Below are 23,307 nucleotides of genomic sequence, written 5' to 3' on the forward strand. Positions count from 1 at the left end.
ATATATAACAAATACTATTATTATATATGGCCTTGTTTATAACAATATTTCAAGTGATGTATATGTAATATAATATATATTTAATCATATAATTTTACGCGCAATAAACAATTATAATAGATATGAAGTAGTTATAAGTATACTATTTATATATGTATATACATCTGATTACGTTGAATCTTGTTATGTTTACATGTACGAACTTTATTACCTCACACATAAATTATTATTTTTAGTATTCATTTTTTCTATCAAAGTCATAAATATTCCCAACAAAGCAGTTTTGCTATTGTACTGTATCTATAAAATATAGATAAAATATGAATCTCAAATTATTAATCCTTAGCATTAAGGTTTCCAAACAATAACTGATTGATTGTATATATATTACCCGCTGTGCGAATAAAGGATACCTATGTTTACGATTATCACAACGAGAGTGAATTTTTGTAATTTTTAAGTTTTCTTTTTGTTCAATTTTTCATATAAGTAACAGAAATGATAAAAAATGTTTTTATAATACATATTTATAAATTTAAAATATTCTACCTAGATACATAAGTAAATATTAAAAATGTTTTCATAAAAAACAAAAGAAAAAAATTAAGTGGACTGCAAGACTATCAATAGAAAAAAATGTAATCAATATACATGGTTACATAATTTTTCATTTTTTATTGCATTACTGTTACATTAACTTTGGAAGTAAAAAGAAGTTTATTTAAATTAAAGAGAATAATTTTGAAATGTATGATTATTTTAATATGTCATGTTTAGATGATAAAAGTGCACTTAAATTAAATATTAAAGGTAAATATGTTAGAACAGAATAATGTCACAAGTTATATTGTAATAATATTTCTATTTAATATATTTTACTCTAGTAAACAGTGAAAATTTATTACCAATTCCACAAAAATACAATGTTGGATCATTGAGGTAAGTAACAAATTTATAACTGGTAATATATGTTGTAAACAAAGTTTTGACATAAATTTAGAGTACCTGAAGATCCATCATGGCCAAAAATTCCACCACGTAAATTAGTAGATGATGCTGATGACATAATTCATCCTCCGTGTGTTATTACATTAACAGGTACACCTAGGAGAAGTCGTACTACAGTACGCATACCACAACATCAGTAAGTGATATATTAGAAAAATAACCTCATAATTATTATAAGATTTTAAAAAGTACAAAATACACATTAGAAATTCTTTTAAAATCATAGATCATTCAAAACAATGGAAATGAAAGATTTTAATTCTTCCGTACATCAATTAACACTTAATACAATAAAAAGGAAACCTGGTTCTTTAGATCCTCGTTTTAAACGGTATAATGTTTTACAATATGCAAAATGGATGTTTTGCGTTTATATAATAATTTATTAAAATATTTTATAGCGTAACTGCAGTTAAAAATCAGACTACACCAACAGAATCTATAAAACAATATAATACTTCGAAAGAACCACCACAGAGTGCTTCTATCATAAAACAATCACAATCTCCCTGTGAAATGATGAAGAAAACTGCTTCTGGAAAAAACTTAAATATGTACAATTTATTTAGTTATTAATAAGAAATATTTAATTTTGATTGCAATTATAACATTAGATTTTACAACAGACTTCATGGCATCTAAAATAAGTATTTTATATAGCTATCAGATAACACAAGAAAGTATAAAGGAGCCAGAAAATGAAGAGATTAAAAATAATAATAGTCATTTCATACAAGAACTAAACAGAGATAAAAGTAATGTGGAAGATAACAACAAATTAGAATGTAAACTCCATCTAATAAAGGATCATAATACAAATAATTTTACAAATATAAATAATACAAGTAAAATAGATTCTGTAGACATCAAAGAAAATATTGATCCCATTCCAGAAAAAACTAAAAATATCATAGAAAATGAAATATCCAAAGGTGAACAAATATCAACCTCTACCTATAATGAGAAATGTATATTAGAAACTAAAACAAAGAATGATTTAAAAGTGCTATCAGAAAATCAATCATTACAATCTTCTAATGTATGTATTATTAATATATTCAATATTTATACGATTTATGTATCTTATTAACATTTTTATAGATTTTGTTAATGTAAGTGATAGATTATAAATCAATAATTTGACATTTTAATCAAGCAATATTTATATTTATTTAGGAATGTGATGGTCAAATTTTACTTGTTATGAAAAAGAAAGTACATTCTTTACCTAGTCCTATACCTCAGTATACAACACAATGTTACAATGTACAAGTACCAATAATTACATATCAAAATATACCTCTACAAATATCAACTTGTACATCAGGGGATGTCAATATCTCCCCTTGTATTACAAATACTTTACCAATAACTGACTTATGTACAACTACACAATTTAAAATAAAACATAAAAATTCAGATATTCATTCATTATCATTAGAAAAACAAAATTTGGGCAGTCTACAACAAGAGCATGAAATAGTAAATACTAACAACGTTGATACTACAGATACACAAGTTAGACAAAAAGCTCTTATTTTAGATAAGAAAATAGAGGATAGAACTTCAGAGCAGCCCATAGTTGAAAATAATTATTATGAAACTTCTTCTTTACCAAATAACGATAAAATTTATATTTCTGTTGATAATAATAATGATTTTAATCGTTCTAACAATCATTTGAAAATTACATCACATCAACAGCCAATAAAAATTAATGATTCAAATGCTTATATATCTACTAAAGTTCCAAATTTTAAAAAATGTACTTTAAATCAACGACGCAAAATGAGATCTGAACAAAATTTATTGCATAAAGAAAATATATATATTAAAAAGTTCTTTCAATCATCAGAACCTTATATTACATCCAGGCGAAGAAGAATAAAAGCTAACTTTTCGAAAAAAGCAAGATTGTACTTTCAAAAAAAATCTAGATCTGGTATAATAAATTCTAATTGTACTTTATTATGGCCAGGTTATCAGAAAACAAACTGTAAACATGGTCAAAGATTTCCAAAAGTTGAACAATATACAAAAGAAAAAAATTGCCATTACTTAATGCTAAAGAAACCTATTGATGAAAGGAATAAAGATATAAATACGAATTGCATTAAGATGGAATCTTTAGTTGAAAATCCTACTGCGTCTTGTGATGTCTTTTGCCAGCAAAATGAGGAAAACAAATATAATAGTTTGCAAAGATCAGATAAGAATACTTCTATTGATAATCCTATAAGAATATCTCTTAAAACACAAGAATTATTAAATAAAAGTTATCTAGAATACTATAATAATTTAAAACAAAAAACAGGCAACATAGAAAATATACAACAAAAATATTTTCATAAAGTAGCATTAGAAACTCCTTATATTAAAAGAAGAAAAAACAAATCATTCTATAATAATATTTATAATGATGAAGTAAAATTTAATCCAGAGATGCATACAATAGAACAATGTTCAGCTTTGTCAAGTATAATTAATAAAAATCTGTAAGTTCTACATTATGTATATTCATATATGTATATAGATAAATAGCTATATATATATATACATATATAAATCAATATTATTTAGGGATTCCACTTTACAACATTCAAGTGATACAACACAAACAAAACAATTGTATGTTAATAGAAATATTAGGCAATCTTTAGATCCAACAGGAGGCACTCAAAATAAAACTGTACAAAACATGGTTTCTAAGATAGCTACAGATATTTATGAAAATTCCGTTACATCATCTACATTTATACACAAAATTAAACATAAAAAAGAAAAATGTAATGAAAAACGATTTATAAAATTAAAAACCATTGGTAAGTGTATATAATACTTTATATAAGATAAATTCTAATCAAAATTTGAAAACTATATTTACTTTCAGTATTTTTTGGTACTATAATGTATGCCTTGGTTGTATTTTTACCTATGATCTATGATTATTTCTTTTATGAAGATTATGATGACTATGAGGACTTCACATATATTGAACTCATAATAAATTATGTAATTTCATCCTTTAAAGAGGCCTTCAATAGTTTCTTCAATACATTTTATAAAATCTTCTTCCAGCCGGTAAGACTTAACAAAAAACATTAATTTTGAAGAATGTTTATAAAATATATAAAGTAAATATTTTGCTTTTTGGTATGATTGGTAGAATTTTATGATAATACATGGCATATATAACAATTAAGGATAAGTTATTAAAATTTCTGTAGATTTTTGTGATTTTCAGCGTGCCTGTAAGAAATGTAACAGCATATCTTAATCTTGCTAGTGATTATTTCATTATATACAAAATGAAAAGTGAAACGTGTATTAAATGAAAAGTATTTTGATATATTTTGTTATTTTTATATAAAGATTATTTTATATATGTATAATAAAAAATTTGATTAGTTTTTCATAAACATTCTATAATATAAATGTAAATAAACTAGACCTGTTTTAATTTTCCAAATAAATGATTTAAAGAACCTAAAAAAGAAAAAGGGCACGACTTATAAAAGACTAATATTTTTATAGTAACAAAAAAAAACAAGACTATTCAAATTAAGATATAAGAGTGTTTTTCGTGTAGAATTACTATGACCTACCAACTGTCCCTTCATTAATTTTTCTTTAAAATCTTTTCCAGCTTTAAAGGTTAGTAATACTTTTTTCACTAGATATACGTAACTATATAGAAATCTTTTCTAATAATCGTAGAAGGGAGTAGCCGCAAACTTCGGTTAACTTCGTATATTTTCGGGAGCTTCTATAGCGCCATCTTGAAGGCGGGAGAACATACAAGTATATAAGAGACGCACGCACATGTTTTTCGGTCATTTTACCAGGTTAGCGAGGAGTGTATTTTTCGGTGCTGGATCATCGACGTTTATTATCTGAGATATAGTGATCCACGTTGGAAGAAAAAATCCACAATAGTAATAATATTTTCTAAATTTGAAAGACCAAGAGAATACATTTAAGACAATGGCTGACTATATAATTAGTGACACGATGCCGGCAGATGTACCGTTGCCGGAAGACGGACTTTCGCTGGCACAACTGTTTGCCAACGGCGATGGACTTACGTATAATGATTTCATTATTTTGCCAGGATATATTGATTTTACCGCAGATGAAGTAGATTTATTATCACCACTTACTAAGAAGATTGTATTGAAAGCTCCGTTGGTCTCCTCTCCAATGGACACTGTTACGGAATCAGATATGGCAATTGCCATGGCTCTGTGTGGTGGAATCGGTATAATACATCATAATTGCACGCCTGAATATCAAGCCAACGAAGTCCATAAGGTATGTGATAGAATATTTTTGATATTTTATATTTCTATTATTTATTTCTATTCTTTTTAACATAGTACTCTCTTTACCTTTAGAAAATAATAAATTTTCTAAGCATTCTCTATTTTAGTAGATAATTTTATACATTTTTTAGGTAAAAAAATATAAACATGGTTTTATTAGAGATCCAGTTGTACTTTCACCTCAGCATACTGTTAATGATGTATTAAATGTAAAAAGTGAACATGGGTTTTCTGGTATACCTATCACAGATAATGGAAAAGTAGGTGGTAAACTTTTAGGTATTGTTACTTCCAGAGACATTGATTTCCTTGAAGATTCAATTAATCAAAGATATACGAAATTAGAATCAATAATGACAAAATTAGATAATCTGATCACTGCGTTAGCTGGTGTAACATTACCAGAAGCTAATGTAATTCTTGAGAAATCAAAAAAAGGGAAACTTCCTATAGTCAATGAAAAAGGAGAACTTGTTTCCTTAATGGCAAGAACTGATTTAAAGAAAAATCGTAGCTATCCAAGCGCTAGTAAAGATGCAAATAAACAATTATTAGTAGGTGCTGCAATTGGAACACGCAATTCTGATAAGCAAAGACTACAGCTTTTAACAGCTTCCGGAGTAGATGTAGTTGTATTAGATTCATCTCAAGGAAATTCAATATACCAAATTGACATGATAAAATATATCAAATCAGAATATCCAGACTTGCAAGTTATTGCAGGCAATGTAGTAACTACTCTACAAGCTAAAAATTTAATAGAAGCAGGAGCCGATGCATTGCGCGTAGGTATGGGTTCTGGATCTATTTGTATTACTCAAGAGGTAATGGCAGTAGGTAGACCACAAGCTACCGCTGTCTACAAAGTAGCAGAGTATGCAAGGAGATTTGGAATACCCGTTATAGCAGATGGTGGTGTACAATCTGTTGGCCATATCATCAAAGGTCTTAGTTTAGGTGCATCAACAGTTATGATGGGATCATTATTAGCTGGAACTACAGAAGCACCTGGTGAATATTTTTTCAGTGATGGAGTCCGTCTAAAAAAATACAGAGGGATGGGTTCTTTAGAAGCCATGAATAGGGCTGATGCAAAGGGTTCAGCTATGGATAGGTATTTCCACAATGAAATGGACAAATTAAAAGTAGCTCAAGGCGTAAGTGGTTCAATAGTGGACAAGGGATCAGTTTTTAAATTTGTTCCTTATCTACTATGCGGTATAAAACATGGATGTCAAGACATTGGTGCAAAATCAATATCTACTTTAAGATCCATGACATATAGTGGTGAATTGAAATTTGAAAGAAGAACGCCTTCTGCTCAGCAGGAAGGAAATGTCCATAGTCTGTTTTCCTATGAAAAACGTCTATTTTGAACATGTAATTCGTAAGAGATATATACACAACAAAAGTACCTGCATTTAACTGCATATGACTACTATGGGTATTGAAAATACTGTTATATATTAATATATTAGATCGTAACATAAATAAGTTCGCTTATATTCATTTAGTGTTTATACTTATTTATCTTACAACCTAATAGTTGTGGAACTATTCATGTGTTTTACTATATTTTACTATTAATAAAAATATAATTTTATTAACGATTAATGATACATAGCAATAAGTTTGTCTTAACATTATATAATAAATTAGGTATATTATGTTATATATGACAAGGAAAAATTTGAAAAAATATCTCTTCATCAGAAAGATTAACCCTTTCTAAGTTTTAAGATATGAATATAAACTCTACTGTATTGAATTTCTAATTTAATAATTTTTCTGTTTCAATAGTAATCTTGTTGGCAACCTTTGTATATTTGAGTGAGTATATTTCAGTACTGATAGAATGTACAAAGAAATTCTAAAAAATTGGAAATAGATTATTGTTGATTATTTAATTAATTGATTGTTATAATTGCTAATATATTTATTAGTATTGATAAAACACTGTAATTGAGTAAGACAATTATATTGTTGTTTATAAATAATTTTTCATAAAGCAGCAACTACATGTACTTTGTACATTCACAATCAAGAAAAATTTCGAATGAAGTACATAAATATTTTTTTAATTAAAAAACTAGTATCTTAGTTTTTGCATCATTGTTTTTATTCACAAGTTATAGCATCTGTAAATATAGCATAATTTTCTTCAGGAAAATTTTGTAAACATGTGATTCTTTTAATCTTTCCGTAGTATTAGTTTTCTTTTAATTTTTCTAATTCATAACTCTAAAATATGTCAGGAAAACTGTTTTATACAAGAAAATGTTGAATTTTAATTTTTATTTTAAACATTGCATATTTAGAAATATGAATTTGAAAATTCTACAATTATTTAATTATACATAAATATTATAAAATATCAAATTTGACTGATTTTTATGAAACAAAGGTATAATTACTACATCAAAAAGTAGTATTATATTGAAAAATGTGATGGAATGATGAAAACTAATTATAATTTGCCAAAATTTTATACTTTGTCATGTATTTTGATGTAATTTACAAATTATACAAATACTTTTATGGCTTAATCCTTGGCTTGGAATCTAGCTTAAATCCTTCAATTTTAAAAATAAAAATCTTAAAATCCGGCTTTGTGTAACTAAATTAGCCAATCTCCTAGTTTGAGTTATTTTAGAGATCTAAATGCTCAATTTTATGATCTATATTTTATACAAATGTTGTTATAGAAAACTGTATGTTTAAAATAAATATGTACTTAACGTTATAAACCGTAAATGTATAATGTTTATATGAATTTTTTATCCTTACTAGAGAGTTACATATTGTAGCATCATATGTTCTTATATATATGTTATTAAGAAAGAAGTAAACTTTGAAATATTATCATTCAATGTCTAATCACGAATAACAAAAAACATCAAATAGTTATGATAATTGTTATATATATATATACGGCGTTTAATACAATATTTACTAAATGCATTCCTAAGTTCTTTTAGAGCAGAACTGTAATGTTCGTGTTAGTTGTAAGGCATTATGAATCACGTAATACATGATAGGGTTGCTCAAGGTGAGAATTGTCGTTCATCGATGTTTCTTATTCATAAGGCTTAAAGAAGCAGTCTTCGTCTAGTAAAATGCATGCGATTTAAAATGCTTCTTCATTATTTATGTTATAATAATTTCCGATTGTATCATATTATTTCGAAATTTTTTTATTGTCGGTAATCGTAAAATTCATATAAAATACATAAAATCATTATTAATTTATACATATTTATTATACGGATAGAATAAGATGAATTTGTGGATTTTATCATCGTAAAAGTATTATATCAGAGAATAAAATTCTGAATGTCGTTTCGAATATAATTTTTTAAAATTAAAAATGTATGTACATAGCTATAGTATAGCCATCTGCATGGTTGTCCGGTGTGTTACAAAGCGACTAACATAACCTATATTTACTTCTGTATTATTGCTTCGAAAAGTTTACAACGTTTTCTTAATAACTGTTTATAAGATGGTTGTGTGCAATGTTGAATGTGTAGACAAAATTATAAAATATCTAGATGTTTCTCCAGATAAATTACGTTTCTGTGAAAATAATGTAAAAATCATGGTTATTTTATTTATTACGACTAATTTAAAAAAAGAAAAAACTTGGCAGGTATTCTAATTTATATATTTAATTTTTAATTTATTTGTAGATAACAAATATTAATAATTTACAAGCAGACGAATCCGTTACGTATTTTAGTACTTTAATACAAACTTTGGTAAAGAATTCGATATATCCTGATATACTTGGCAATGATAAAGAGACACAAGCTTTAACACGTCAATGGTTAGAATATATAATAATTTGTATTAATTATGCAGATACTTCTGCTCATGCAAAAAGAGTTTTAAAGGTAATATAGAAAAGACTATGTAATTATCAAGAAATATAACAAGTTAATAAATTATTCATTTCTTTTAATTACAGGAATTAAATGTAGCATTGAGTGATCATACTTATTTAAGTGGTACAAAGCGAACTATTGCAGATATTGCACTTTATTATACCTTATATAAAATAATGGTAAAAAAAAGCGCAATAATTAAATATAAAATTGGTTCTAACCTCTTAGGAATCCTTAGTAAAGTCTGCGGATCAATATAATCTTTCTATCCTCTTTTACTGTTGCAGAGTGAATTAAGTCACCAAGAAAAGGCACAATATGTTCATGTATCCAGATGGTTTGATAATGTACAGCAAGACAAAAAATTGAGGCAGACATTGGATTTAATCTCATTTAATTTGATGCATCTATTCTTATAAAGTAAATAAATAAATTTTGTTTGATTATCTTGTATACTGTTTTAATCAGTCGATATTTATAACAAAATAAATAGTACAAGGAGAAATACTTGTTTGAAATTTCTACAATTTAAAACAAATTTTTGTATATGTATATAACTTGTTTACAAACTTATCAAAAGACAAAAGTAACATTTTTGTCAGTCGAATAGAAGAATCAACTAAAAGATGGCATTAGTATCTTAGTTCTATTGTCGATAACAAAAATGTATTCGATGTGGATGCTTTTTTGAATAATAAGCATATTTATAGTTTATAAATAATGTAGGAATATAAATGAAATAATTTAACATAAGAATCAATTGTTAAAATAAAAATAAAAATAATAACGTTAGTCAGCGTCATCTACCGAATTATAATGTGATTAAAATCTTTGTTCGAGCTTGGTTCTCTTGACCGAAGATATTCATTACTTTACTCTTCGAGTTGGCGATCCATCTAGTCCTTGGACCAACATAGACATAGTAGAGACTTTTTCTCGCGTTATGTGAAATGTCCGAGCGTAATTTGCAGTCGCGATTTTACCCGTTGTTCTCAAAAAATGCGGAATTTTCACGATCGCCGCGTTTAATGCGTGCGCGTTCGACAAGGAAGCACATTGAAGTAACGTAAAAAGAATCGAATGAAATAATACGGCCTAATTTAGTGCTACTTTTCTCATAGATTTCGCTAAGGACGCATCGCTTGAAGACTTAAAAATCTGTACGCTTTTAATATAACATCGAAATGGCTGATGATTCGAGTGTACGCGTTGCTGTACGGTGAGTTAAATCAATTTTAATATAAAATCTTGCAAGGCACAACTTTCCATTTATACATGTTCTCAAATATTCATCATTGTGTTCTACTAACATATACGTACTGTATATATATATATATATATATATATATATATATATATATATATATATATATATATTAGATTGCAGTTCCAAGGATACTTTTTATCGATGTCATTTCATATCTTATAAAAATATTCTTATAATTACGATATTGTAGATTATGCCCTTAATATCAGTACGTATTTTATTTATTTCAGTTTTATTTGAATTATTTTTCATTAAAATAATGAGATATTTTCTTATAGCTTGTGTTACTTTCATTTTTTTTTTATATTATCAACATGGAAGATTTCTTTCTAAAAAGAATTTCTTTTTATATAATGTTCGTGTACTTGAAATATTTTACCAAACTAATAGAATTCTTATAAGCAAATAATTCATTCTTGCAATGCTTTTTTTTCCCCTTTTTTATTACATCCTGATACGAATATTACGAAGAAAACTTTCTATGCATTCCTTTAACAAAGGCTAATAGAGTTATGTATACTATATTGCAATATTTATTTTTTCTTTTGTTAAATATAAAATAGTAACAAGAGAAATTTTCTGCAGTACTTATTGCGCTATTTGCGGTAGCGTCCGCTACAAATTGACGCGACATAATGCACGATATTGATTTGTCTGTATGATATTCGCAAAGAAGAAATATTCAAGGATTTCATTCAAAGAAAAACTTATTTTATCGATGTTATCTAAATGTTATAACCAGCGGCGTATATTCTTATTGATATAATATGTATTATTCGATTTGTATTTTCCTATTCTTTGTTTACTTAAGAATTATCTTAGGCGTTGTCATTTTTTCTACGCATCGTCTAACTATTAAATCGCTTGATCACATAATATCTCCTTATAAGAAACAGGTGTGTAGGTTTATTGCCGGCTGCGTAACAAACGCTCAGGTATCTGAATTTCCGATGAATGGGCCACTCTCTTCCCCGTTTCCCCCTACCTATACTTTGTAACTAATAGTATGCCGGGCTCATGCTAGCAGGTTTCTGTTCGTAATATACACATATTTACCTTTGTATGCGTATCGTATATACTCGTTACGAAAAAGTGCGTACTATTAACTCTTACTTCAGAATATAGATTTTTTAATATCTTATAGATACAAACACTATGTTATCAGCATTATAAAATGAAAAATGTTTTATTTTAGAAATTTTTCTTTACATGTACGAATTAAACAATTCACTTCATTTTTAGATGATTTATATTTTTTAATTAATAGAGAATGTAATTTTTGTCATTAGATATTATTAAATTTTTGTTATTAATTTTAATATTTAACAGAAATATATTCATAAATGTTATATATTTATTACAGAATAAGGCCTCAAGTAGCTAGAGAAGTAATTGATATGTGCCGGATTTGTACTCAAGTACCTCCTGGAGAACCCCAGGTCTTTCTTGGACCAGATAAGGCCTTCACTTATGATTATGTTTTTGATACGGGAATTGGTCAAAGCATCATTTATGATACATGCGTCGCTCGTCTAGTAGAAGGTGCTTTGGATGGATACAATGCAACCGTTCTTGCTTATGGTCAAACTGGTTCTGGCAAAACATATACAATGGGTACTGGCTTTGATGTAGAAGTTGATGACAATATTGTTGGCATAATTCCTAGAGCTATTAGGCACTTATTTAATGGAATAGCAGAAAAGCAAGAACGTGCTCGGGAACGTACACAAATGCCACCAGAATTTAAGGTTTAACATATTTTTATATGTATGGCATAAATTATTTCTCTTATTTATTACGAACTACTGAATATCTAATTATTTCTGCAGGTTACAGCACAATTTTTAGAACTATATAATGAAGATTTAAAGGATTTATTAGAGCCAGGTGGTCCAAGAGGTGGTGCACGAATTCATGAAGATACAGCTGGAAATATACATTTAGCTGGTGTAGAACCAAGAATTGTAACTAGTCCAGAACAAGCATTAGAATATCTACGTTTAGGAGCGTTATCACGTACAACTGGTTCCACACAAATGAACACACAATCATCAAGATCACATGCAATATTTACGTTATATGTGAAACAACAAAGATGCATTAGAGTTGAAGATCCAGATGCCGATGTGGATACAAGTGGTACTGAACCAGCTAATGAATTTGAAACTTTAACTGCAAAATTTCATTTTGTTGACTTGGCTGGTTCAGAACGACTAAAAAGAACAGGTGCTACTGGGGACAGAGCGAAAGAAGGCATATCTATAAATTGCGGATTGGTATGGTTAACGATATCCATCATATAAATAATCCGTATTATAACTTCAATTATATTCGATATTATCATACGAATCTTTAATTTTATAGTTGGCATTAGGAAATGTAATTTCTGCACTTGGAGATAAAGCGAAGAAAGCATTGCATGTACCATATAGAGATTCAAAATTAACTAGATTATTGCAAGATTCTTTAGGAGGTAATAACAAATATACAATAGATAAAAGAACGCCCAGGATACATTCTGTTATAAAATTTAATGTTTACAGGCAATAGTCAAACTGTTATGATAGCTTGTGTTTCACCAAGTGATAGAGATTTTATGGAAACTTTAAGTACTTTAAAATATGCAAATAGAGCAAGAAATATAAAGAACAAAGTTACTATTAATCAGGATAAGAGTTCTAGAACAATTGCTTCTCTTAGAAGAGAAATACAACAGCTTCAATTAGAATTAATGGAATATAGACAAGGTATTTATATACATATACTTTGTGTACATAATTAAATATTTATTATACCTGTTATTTTTTTCATATATTTTGATTTCAGGAAAAAGAGTTGTTGGTGAAGATGGTGTAAATGATGCATGGCATGAAAATCAGATGCTGAACAGTGAACTACAAAGTCTTCGAACAAGAGTTAAAGCACTTTCTGAAACAGTTGAGGCATTGACTGCAAAAAATGTACTTTTATTAGCAGAGAAAGCAGCAGGACAATGGGTATCTGCATCAAGTGGAAGCGGTGAACAAGTAACTAGCTTGGTGCAAGGATATGTTCAGGAAATAGAAGAATTACGAGCTCGTTTATTAGAAGCAGAGGCTATGTATCACCAATTAAAAAAAAGACAGATACAAGTATGTTATTATGTTCATAACATATACATGTATAATTATATCCTTAATTCTTTATAACTAAATATCGCTTGAAGGTGAATGCTGCAAATCCATATGGAGATAGTTCGTATATTTTACAAAGTGATTCTTCATCAGTTTTAATCGATGCTAAAAAAGAATTGCAAAAAGAAGTAGAAGCATTGGCTGCTTTAAAAGAGCAACAAATGCAAAGTGCTAATACTACAAATAAAGCTGTAGATGAAACAGAAATTGATGACACAGAAAACGGACAAGATTCTATTAGCGAGGATGATTCAGACGATGACTCAGATCGTAAAGGTATGTTTATTTATATTTCATGTTATAATTCATTGAAAAACATTGATTTATTGCTAATATTGTATATTAATTCTATGATGGTTGTCATAGAGGAAGATGAAGAAGAAGAAGCTATGGGCCGTGAATTAGAAGCTTTAACGTCCGACATCGATGTTAAGCAGCGTTTAATTCAGGAATTAGAGCTTTCTCAAAGACGACTACAAACAATGAAGCAACATTATGAAGACAAACTTGCTCAATTGCAAGCGCGTATCAAAGATACACAAGAAGAAAGGGATAAAGTATTATCTTCTTTGCAACAGCAGCCAGCACCACCCACTGAGAAAGTTAAAAAATTAAGAGACGAATATGAAAAAAAATTATCTGCTATGCAGAAAGAAATGCGGCTTCTCCAATCAGCAAAAAAAGAACACGCGAGATTACTTAAAAATCAATCTCAAAACGAAAATAGACTACGTGGACTTCGAAATGAATTAGCAGAAATGAAGAGAGCTAAAGTAAAGCTCTTGAATAAAATGAGAGAAGAGGCTCAAAGACACAAAGAAAATGAATTAAAACGTAATAGAGAAATAGCTCAGTTACGCAAAGAAAGTCGAAGAAATGCAAATATGATTAGATCATTAGAAGCTGATAAAAGAATGAAGGAAGTAGTTCTTCGACGTAAACAGGAGGAAGTATCTGCACTGCGAAAAAGAGATAGAGGACTTAGTCAAAAAGTAGCTGGTAGAACACCTTCCAAACCTGTTAATCCAAAAGCATTGAAACAGCGATGGCAAACTTTTGAGAGAACTATTACTAAACAAGCACTGGCAAAACAAGCTGCAGCTGAAACAGAACGTGAAATGGAAAGATTATTGCAAGAAAGAGATGAATTAGGTAGAGATTTAGATAGATTACAAAAACAGAGAAATATTATGACAACTGCGAGAGGAGATACTACTGACATTGACGAAGAAATTGACAATTTTAAAAGTAAAATAAGCTATTTGCAGGTAATAGTAGACTTTCTTTAATTTTTTAAATAGCATTAATTAATTATTGCTAATAATCAAGGTGATTTTTATAGGATAGTATAGCTGAATGTCAAAGAGATATGGTAGAAATGGGAGATGGCGAAGCAGAGAGTGAACCTGGTGTTGAAGCATTAATCTCTACTATTCGTACTGTAGACGAAGCTCAATATTTATTACAAAGAATGTTGGCATTTACAGTAGAACAAAGTTGCGTAGCTGCACAAAAACAACTTGAAGTAAGAGATATGGAATCACGCTTAAATCAAGTAGCACAAGAAAGTGATGTACAGCATCAATTACTTGAACATGTATTGCGCGACCGCGATCTTTTGTCTCTTACAAATAATCATAATACATCGACATATAGTCCTCCTAGCTCAAGAAGTTCCTCCCCTGATAAGTAAGTAAAAAAAGGATCTTTATTATTTAATAAATAAATTTCAATATATAGATGCATCTGCTTTACTTTCCTACCAGAAAGTAAAAAATGATTTTAAAATCATCTTATAGTACAACAAGCTGTAGTTAAATCTATCTCAGCCAGCCAATATGCAAATGTGTATAAATTAATTTGAGAGATATTCAGAGCATGCTTAGTATTTTTTATTTTTATATTATGTCTATATATTCTATGTATAGCAGCGAAAGTTACAATCAAATTATAAATATGGAAGAAAAACAGCGAAATAATAAAGTGAGGCGAAGAACAACTCAACCTCAAGAGCTTCTCTATGGAGTGCATGCTAGCCCAGAAAATTTAAAAGTAGAAGATCAAAATCAAAACCACAATCATCCGCTCACAAGGGTACCCAGTGCACCTGGTAGCCTAAAGTATGTTCAGCTTTTAGAAACATGCTTTGTTATTAACCATTAATTTTTAAATCATCTTACGCATTATTTATATTCTTGTATATTATTTTTAATAATATATTGTACAAATTCAAATACAACATATTTTGTAAATTTTTCAGGGGATTAGTACTTACTAGAAGTCAACATAATACAGGTGTAACTGGTGGATCACCAACTTTGAGTCGTCGCGATAGTACATCACCTCGACCATTACGAAGACCACTTCATCCTGGAGGAGGTTCTATGTGAGTGATAATTCTGCAGTACATCTTTGTTCTTGTATTTCTCATATATCTTTGTCTCGATGCTCTGTTATATGCACGGTGAGCTTCCTGAAATGAATTTACATTCAATAAATGGGTGCCTTTCACAAAAGTATAACAAGATGGATTATAAATACAAATATAGTGAAAAAATTAAACGGAATAAAATTAGAATGCATTTTGGTAAAAGAGTAAAAAATATAAAAATTCCGACATCGAAATACGATCGTGTTCGGTATTTAGAAAAAAATAATATTGCCTAATAAACTTGCAGAAAATATCTGCAAATATTAATAAATACAGTATTTATATCTGTGGAAATAAAGAAGAAAATAAAAATTAAAAACGAACAAATGCTTATTTTAATACTGCAAAGTTTATTTTACTTTCACAGATATAAATTTATATTAAATTCTAAAACAACTTCATGTAAGGTGAATTTAAATTACTTTCTGATTATCATAAGTTAATACATCAGGTAATGTTACTAACATGTGTATCATATACAAAGAAGATTATGTATTATACAATATTCTACATTCTATTTGTTAAAGAACACTGCTAATGTTTGGTATTATAAGTATTATAGTTATAAACTAAAACATGTTACCTTTTTTTATATAAATTTATTAATATGTGATATTCATTTTGTGCTTTGCATCACATTATGAAATAAAATAATCAGAAATTGTTTACATGTACAAAATATAAAATTTGATAACAGAAAATTTCAATTTGTATAGATTTAAGATTTACTTTTGTATCGTTCAGAGTTAATAAATAATTGCACAAATAATCCTTCCATAATACTGTGCAGTAATAATGTTTATATAAAGTCCTCCTTTATACATTATAATGCCTTTATATAAATATTCTATATCCAATTTTTCATATCATATAATTGTATCTGCTTTCGCTTTTCTTTTAACTCTAAATTGCTAAAACAACATACAACTGATATAAAATATTAATATTTGATATGTTATCATGTATGATACTATCATTAACTATGCTGATTTATGTCAAATTAATTCGCGTCTTATTTATTCAATAGTTAAACAAATCATATGTTTCAAACTTATACATACATATATTCTTTAATCAATTATATTGGTTTATAATTATAGTACTTACTATGCACACGCATGCATTGTGTTTTAATACAATGAAGGCATGACTATTAACTGGGATTATAGCTGATTACTACCAGCTAACTAACATGCTAACATAATAAACACCTCAATTAGGGAACAGGTAGCGCATACGGATATTTCTTCACCGCCTGGTTCACCAACGACATACCGACGTTTCAATAGTCGCGAAGAAAATGTCTTCTCCAGACTTACTGCGAGTAGGCAACCAATGTCTGTAGATCCACAGCCTATGAAAGGAATAATTTCCCAATATCAGGGAAAGGTACTTAGATTAATTGAATGAAAGTTATCATAAATCATATAAATATTATTCAAAATTTATCATATATTTTAGGCTCAACCTCGAGCAGTTCTGCAATGTTCTCATATAGCAGAAGGGCATAGTAAAGCTGTTTTGACTATTTATGCAACTACGGATTTACTTTTTAGTGGATCGAAAGGTGAATATATATATATATATATATATATATATATATATATATATATATATAGTAATATTTTACAATTTATTTTAATTAAATACTTTAATTAAACATTATATATTAATTATAATGAAATAATTGTACGTGTGTTATTTATAAATTTTAGATCGTACTGTAAAAGTATGGGACTTAAGAACCGGAATTGAGAATTTAACACTTAGTGGTCATCCAAATAATGTTGTCGCAGTTAAATATTCTGCATTACATCATTTATTATTTAGTGTCTCTGCAGCTTATGTTAAAGTGTGGGATTTGCGAGCTGGTAATACTTGCATAAAAACTCTTTTCTCATCAGGCCAAGCACAAAGTGGCCCAATTGCTTTATCGACTCCATCTAGAACACTACAAGTACCTGTGGGTGAAACGACGATCAATGATCTTGTATTAAGTTTAAACGAAAGAGAATTGTATACTGCATCTAGTGATAAAGTGAGAATATGGGATCTTCGTAAATTGACATATAATGGTAAATTAAGTACACCTCATACAGCAGCTGTTATGTGCTTAGCTGTTGGTGATGATGGTAGAGTAATAGCAGGCAGTAAAGATCATTTGATTTCTCTTGTTGAACCTAATACTTCTGGTCAATCTGTAAGTTTAGCCCCGCCACATTATGATGGAGTTCAATGTTTAGCTACAAGTGACAATACTCTATTTTCTGGTAACTCTTATTATTGTTTATTATTATTTTATATTATTTAACATTATTATCTTATATATTAATAACATTTCTAATTAAAAACTATAATATTATAGGTTCAAGAGATATGTGTATTAAAAGATGGGATTTAGGTAGAATGGAATTAGTTCAATCATTAAATAATGCACACAAAGATTGGATCCTAGGATTGTGTATAATAAACGATGGTTCTATCATGGTGTCAGGATGTCGTGGTGGTGTTTTGAAAGCATGGTCAGTTCCCAAAGATCAAACAGGAGAATGTACTTCTATTGGCGAAGTTCGAGCACATGGATCTGCAATTAATGCAGTCACAACAAATCAACAACACATTTTTACTGCTAGCAAGTGAGTTCAATATATTTATATCTATTTTATTTTCATTGCTGCACCCTAAGCACTGATCACATTTTATAAATATTCTGCACCATTGAATATAAAGGCAGATGTTGTATTATTTAAATTACTTGCAAATAAATAATTTCACAAAAAATGTGCTTAGGTTCAGCTCATTTAATAATATCTTGAGTGAAATAACAACTTGGATGTTGATTGCAGCTCTGGAGAGGTGAAGCTGTGGCGTATTCCTGATTCCTCTTTAACTATGTCTATTTCCACAGTTTCTCTTTAACTTACTTTATTTTTGTGCTGCTTGTTATTGTTTTCTTTATTTTTTATTGATATGGTAATACACATATTTTATGGCATTTAAAATGTTTCCATGATTATCATAAAAAAATTTGAGCATATTGCATAAATTTGAATGGTTTCTATTTTTTATTTATTTATTTATTTATTTATTTATTTATTTAGTAGCATCTTTTGTCTTGCTAATAGTCACTGGCTTTTTTATGCATACACATACGTATATACATGCACTTTATTTTAAATATCATCGATAATATTAAAAAATTCGTAAATAAATTGTATATTTAATATTTGTTTTATATAACTTTAAATAGAAAATAACAAAAACATATATTTGTCTCGATTACGCGGTAAATGTGCTATGATAATTCTATATTAAAATGTATTAATCTTAATATTTATTCAAATATTGTATATTCAAAATACACATTGGAAATAAGCATTGATTTTGCACATCATTAATTCTAAAGAGAACACTTCCAAGTTGATGATAATTCACCCAAGTTTTGTAAATTCATTGTGTGTAATGGTTTATTGTCTCTAAAACATGTATTATGCCTAATGGAAATGGAAATTTAATTTGATTTTTATTACTTTGCTTCTATGTGGTACTTTGCATGGTTACCGTGTCAACGCAAAGTGATGGAACTGTGAGATTGTGGAGCTACTATAAGAGAGATGCAAGAACTTTCCAAAGAAGCAATTCACTAAAAAGTTAACACTTTAATATAATCAGTTATATTTATTTTATATTGTAGGCGACTTTAATCTAATTTATTATTATATAGCAATATATAATTATAGCAATCGCAAGCAACTAAAACAATTAAAATAATACAGTTCACATAAAAAAGAAATGTGCTTTTTTTATTGTTCAGTAATGCTGCTTTTATTTTATATTTACTGTTCGCATAAATTTTTAGACATTTTTAGATCTGATAAAAAAATTTTAAAACGTGTTCTACTCAAATAGAATTTTGTTTGATTTACTATATGCATTTTATTAGAGAAAAAGTATGACCTATATAAAATCTTTGCTATTTGTATAGTTCATTCTGCCAAATGCTACAAAATAGGCAAACTGCAAACTAAGCATAATGTTATAATATGCCTAAAAGTAAAATTAATAACATTATCTAATAAGAATAGTTTGGTATTATCTAGCATTTATTTTATTATGAACATTAGGGTGGTAATAATTATAATATTTATTTTTAGTACAAACAATAATTGTTGGTTAATACTGTACAGTCTGAGATCTTTGTAGGTCCCATGTACTCGATATTGTCAGGGTTGGCTGTTATTCAATTTTCTTCTAAAAATTAAAAAAACAGTATTATACCTTAAGCCTTACATTTTTTAAATATATTTGCAATAACAAAAGAGAAAATAAATGGAATGTTATAATACATGCATTTTTTATTACTTTAAACTTAATATAAAATATTCTATGTACCTCTTCTTTTTTTTGTGTGCTGTAAGTGACTCTTGACCACTGTCATCTGCACTTTCATCTTCAGATTGACTAGTACTACTGCTACTGCTTGAAGAACTACTCGAAGATCCACTTGATGAATCACTGGCTACTCCTGTATCTTCTTTTACATCTATTGTTTCTGCAAGTGCTGCAAGTTCCGGTTCTTTATCCCTGAGTACTTTTAACCACTTACGTGATAATTTTGGCCTTCCACGTATCTAAAAAGATAATAACGAAATATATTTTTTATATTTATATAATTTAATGTATATGTTGTAAAGAACGAATGAAGCGTATTCATTGTTATTGTACCGTTTTGTGCCATACAACTGGAAAATTGGTACGAGAACAGAAATTTTGAGTAACTGCAATAGTTTCATCTAAATTCAGTACAACATGCCACCAACCACCTGGTACAAAAACTGTTTCACCAGGATTTTGTAAAATCTCTATTGGCAAGCAATCTTGAGGCCACGTAGGTAATTTTGTACGTGGATAAATAACAGAAAACCATGTTATAGCTTCATCTCTCTGTTTTCCACCTTCAGCTGCAGTTACTTTTAGAAGCTCACGTGGAGTATTGGTAGGGAAGAGGCACCAACGCTTATGACCCGAAATCAGTGCATTCCATGCACTAGTTCCTAATGGATCTATATGAATACCTGTGCCTATTACATATAAATGATTTTGTCATATCCGTTCATACATTAATAATATTTTTATATAGTACATACCAGATCTAGCAGGCCCCATAACAAACCACCGATACGGTGGTCTACGATGTTCACCCGCATGTTGGAAAAGATCATCACGAAAATATTTTGGAATAACATAATCTTCTAATAACTTTTTCCGTCTTGGATGTTCTCCAAACGAACTATCAAAGATATACAAAGGAGAATCGTCTTCATTGTTGAGCATATATCGTACATAGTACTTCATTTTCATCTTAACACTATATCCTTCATTATCTTCTCCACATTTAAACTTTTGGTTTCTGTACTTTTTTACTAACCTCTGCATGCCGACAGAATATTATTGGAGTAAGTCTAAGTACAAGTTAATATTTGTTTACGATATAAAATTTATTTATTTTTTTTAAAGATTACCTCTATAGTCCATTTATGTTGGGCTTTCCAACCATTTTGAACACCTTGTATTATCACAGGTTTATAAGGTTTCTCATATTTTTCAATAAATTCTTCTGTAATTACTATAGATTCATCTATGCGTTCTACATTATCTTGGAAATTCCAAAAAGTTTCAAACTTTTTGCTATATCCATGCTGAGTCCAAGCTACTTTATCTCCAAGTTCTAAAGAAATATTAATGTATTAAACAATATTATATTATCATATAAAATATGTGCTATACTTTTCTTATGTTTAGAAGATTAATAAAGAAAAATATATCTTTGAATAAAAATATACTTAGCATAGAAATGTAATAAATTACGATACATTTTTTTTATTTGCTTATAAATTGAATTAAAAAAATTACAAATTATGAATATACATAACCAGGATTGTATTAATTTTAATAATTTTAGAAGATTCAGTATTACATCATCCCCAAGGTCTTAATAGCATAGATTTATCTCAACGTTATTAACGATTTTTACGTTTCATTTTTAAAATATGTTGAGAGCAAATACACTTCATTTGCTTCAACTTGAATAACACATACAAAGCAGAAAATATGAGGAGATTTGTAGAAAACATACTTCTGACATATTAATAAGTAGGTTAGAAATTCGATTGTAAAACTTATTCACCTGGTCTAGCTTTTCTTTTAACTTCCTTAATCCTTTTCTTAGCACGATGATCCAACTTGAATTCCTCCGTCATGACAACTACTATAATATCCTATTAATTATTCTAATTACAATACAAGTATTTACAACGTACACTTGAAAAATCCTACGCTACACTGTCGTGTGCTCAATGATAACCGCGACTTTTAGTTCCTTTTATTCCCGTGAGGCGTGTCAAAACATTAGTCGATATTTTCAGATCGCTACAGTACAAAGCGTTTATACAAGTATAGCTCGATCATCGAAGCTAAATCTTTAACGTTTCTCCTACGCAAATAAATATAACTTTGTCAAATGTTAATGGCTTTATATTTGTTCTCTTTTTAATTAGCGCAGTTACGTTAACATGATTACTCTTGCGAAAATGTTTAATATTGTATAGCGTATACACTTGGAATTATAAGAGGCGTTGACAATCGCACCTGAACGGCCTACGTGACAAATATCACGTTCATGTGCCATATGTACGATACTTTTAAAAAGGAAGAAACCACACCTGCTCGGATATTAGTAAAAGCATATCTGGTGTGGTTGTATGTAAGAAAATATGTTATTACACTTAAAAAAAGAAAAAATAAAAAAAGAGACTTTTAATAAGATTATAACTATAAAACTGTTAATAAATTTTAAATATTTTCGATAAAAAGTAATGCGTCCTTTCGAAATAAAAGATTAATTAATAGAAAATCGTTATTGAACTATTATGTGTACGCAAAAAAGACAGACGATTGAAGGAAAACAAAAAGATGCCTAATTCGGTATGTCTCGACGACGATAGTCGACACGACAAGTCTGGCGTAAGTATATGATCAGAAGTTCAACGGTTCGATTCGGCGCATGCGCCAGTACAGAAGAAGCTCGCGTAGTGACGAAACAGAAAGAGGAGAAGAGGAGAAAAGGAGGAGAGAAAAAGAAAAAAAGGAGGAGAGGAGTCGAGCGCGCATACGGCGTGATACGGCACGACACGGTGCGGCGCGACACGCACGACGGTGTATG

The 23,307-nt window shown here is 28.7% G+C and overlaps 5 protein-coding genes across 9 annotated transcripts; 4 read left to right on the top strand and 1 right to left on the bottom strand.

The window, feature by feature from the left end:
• The first annotated feature begins 603 nt into the window (after window positions 1-603).
• Window positions 604-4,356, top strand: LOC122636503 (metacaspase-2-like). Its single transcript, XM_043827775.1, has 10 exons — window positions 604-810; window positions 885-939; window positions 1,001-1,144; window positions 1,235-1,339; window positions 1,410-1,562; window positions 1,669-2,047; window positions 2,185-3,503; window positions 3,589-3,830; window positions 3,899-4,089; window positions 4,253-4,356. Exons 1-10 carry the CDS (start codon window positions 747-749, stop codon window positions 4,283-4,285), a joined length of 2,685 nt encoding a protein of 894 aa, XP_043683710.1. The 5' UTR covers window positions 604-746; the 3' UTR covers window positions 4,286-4,356.
• Window positions 4,357-4,823: 467 nt separating this feature from the next.
• Window positions 4,824-8,084, top strand: LOC122636504 (inosine-5'-monophosphate dehydrogenase). The gene is made up of 2 exons (XM_043827776.1): window positions 4,824-5,319; window positions 5,462-8,084. The coding sequence occupies exons 1-2, from the start codon at window positions 4,993-4,995 to the stop codon at window positions 6,704-6,706; spliced, it is 1,572 nt and encodes a 523-aa protein (XP_043683711.1). The 5' UTR covers window positions 4,824-4,992; the 3' UTR covers window positions 6,707-8,084.
• Window positions 8,085-8,720: 636 nt separating this feature from the next.
• On the top strand, window positions 8,721-9,719 carry LOC122636603 (eukaryotic translation elongation factor 1 epsilon-1). Of its 2 annotated transcripts, none has more exons than XM_043827991.1 (4): window positions 8,721-8,931; window positions 9,020-9,223; window positions 9,298-9,393; window positions 9,502-9,719. In XM_043827991.1, exons 1-4 carry the CDS (start codon window positions 8,833-8,835, stop codon window positions 9,631-9,633), a joined length of 531 nt encoding a protein of 176 aa, XP_043683926.1. In that variant the 5' UTR covers window positions 8,721-8,832; the 3' UTR covers window positions 9,634-9,719. The 2 variants fall into 2 exon arrangements, with proteins under 2 accessions (XP_043683926.1, XP_043683927.1); XM_043827992.1 differs by having other exon boundaries at window positions 8,725-8,919.
• A 340-nt stretch (window positions 9,720-10,059) lies between these two features.
• LOC122636598 (kinesin-like protein KIF21A) lies at window positions 10,060-20,430 on the top strand. 4 transcript variants are annotated; one of them, XM_043827977.1, is made up of 17 exons: window positions 10,061-10,275; window positions 10,336-10,433; window positions 11,845-12,229; window positions 12,311-12,757; window positions 12,846-12,954; window positions 13,025-13,228; window positions 13,308-13,612; window positions 13,687-13,930; window positions 14,021-14,922; window positions 14,997-15,343; window positions 15,583-15,774; window positions 15,915-16,040; window positions 17,306-17,474; window positions 17,547-17,652; window positions 17,801-18,355; window positions 18,451-18,721; window positions 19,662-20,430. In XM_043827977.1, exons 2-17 carry the CDS (start codon window positions 10,399-10,401, stop codon window positions 19,738-19,740), a joined length of 4,476 nt encoding a protein of 1,491 aa, XP_043683912.1. In that variant the 5' UTR covers window positions 10,061-10,275; window positions 10,336-10,398; the 3' UTR covers window positions 19,741-20,430. The 4 variants fall into 4 exon arrangements, with proteins under 4 accessions (XP_043683913.1, XP_043683912.1, XP_043683911.1 ...); XM_043827978.1 differs by having other exon boundaries at window positions 10,060-10,433; window positions 15,586-15,774; XM_043827976.1 differs by having other exon boundaries at window positions 10,061-10,433.
• On the bottom strand, window positions 20,171-22,565 carry LOC122636601 (bifunctional arginine demethylase and lysyl-hydroxylase PSR). The gene is made up of 6 exons (XM_043827987.1): window positions 22,273-22,565; window positions 21,608-21,813; window positions 21,233-21,515; window positions 20,811-21,166; window positions 20,478-20,716; window positions 20,171-20,336 (listed from the first exon to the last, which is right to left on the bottom strand). The coding sequence occupies exons 1-6, from the start codon at window positions 22,343-22,345 to the stop codon at window positions 20,309-20,311; spliced, it is 1,185 nt and encodes a 394-aa protein (XP_043683922.1). The 5' UTR covers window positions 22,346-22,565; the 3' UTR covers window positions 20,171-20,308.
• Window positions 22,566-23,307: the final 742 nt, after the last annotated feature.

Source organism: Vespula pensylvanica, chromosome 22 (genome assembly GCF_014466175.1).
Source record: "Vespula pensylvanica isolate Volc-1 chromosome 22, ASM1446617v1, whole genome shotgun sequence".
NCBI lineage: Eukaryota > Metazoa > Arthropoda > Insecta > Hymenoptera > Vespidae > Vespula > Vespula pensylvanica.

Bases quoted from the DNA above. Each gene is read 5' to 3' on its own strand.
- LOC122636503 (XM_043827775.1), top strand. From the start codon at position 747: ATGTATGATTATTTTAATATGTCATGTTTAGATGATAAAAGTGCACTT. The intron at 811-884 runs GTAAATATGTTA...ATTTTACTCTAG, and splicing joins ACTTAAATTAAATATTAAAG to TAAACAGTGAAAATTTATTA. The intron at 1,340-1,409 runs GTATAATGTTTT...AATATTTTATAG, and splicing joins TTAGATCCTCGTTTTAAACG to CGTAACTGCAGTTAAAAATC.
- LOC122636504 (XM_043827776.1), top strand. From the start codon at position 4,993: ATGGCTGACTATATAATTAGTGACACGATGCCGGCAGATGTACCGTTG. The intron at 5,320-5,461 runs GTATGTGATAGA...TACATTTTTTAG, and splicing joins AAGCCAACGAAGTCCATAAG to GTAAAAAAATATAAACATGG.
- LOC122636603 (XM_043827991.1), top strand. From the start codon at position 8,833: ATGGTTGTGTGCAATGTTGAATGTGTAGACAAAATTATAAAATATCTA. The intron at 9,224-9,297 runs GTAATATAGAAA...TTTTAATTACAG, and splicing joins ATGCAAAAAGAGTTTTAAAG to GAATTAAATGTAGCATTGAG. The intron at 9,394-9,501 runs GTAAAAAAAAGC...TTACTGTTGCAG, and splicing joins ATACCTTATATAAAATAATG to AGTGAATTAAGTCACCAAGA.
- LOC122636598 (XM_043827976.1), top strand. From the start codon at position 10,399: ATGGCTGATGATTCGAGTGTACGCGTTGCTGTACG. The intron at 12,758-12,845 runs GTATGGTTAACG...TTAATTTTATAG, and splicing joins TATCTATAAATTGCGGATTG to TTGGCATTAGGAAATGTAAT. The intron at 17,475-17,546 runs GTACTTAGATTA...CATATATTTTAG, and splicing joins TTTCCCAATATCAGGGAAAG to GCTCAACCTCGAGCAGTTCT.
- LOC122636601 (XM_043827987.1), bottom strand. From the start codon at position 22,345: ATGACGGAGGAATTCAAGTTGGATCATCGTGCTAAGAAAAGGATTAAG. The intron at 21,814-22,272 runs GTGAATAAGTTT...ATATTTCTTTAG, and splicing joins TAAAAGAAAAGCTAGACCAG to AACTTGGAGATAAAGTAGCT. The intron at 21,167-21,232 runs GTATGTACTATA...TATATGTAATAG, and splicing joins TATGGGGCCTGCTAGATCTG to GCACAGGTATTCATATAGAT.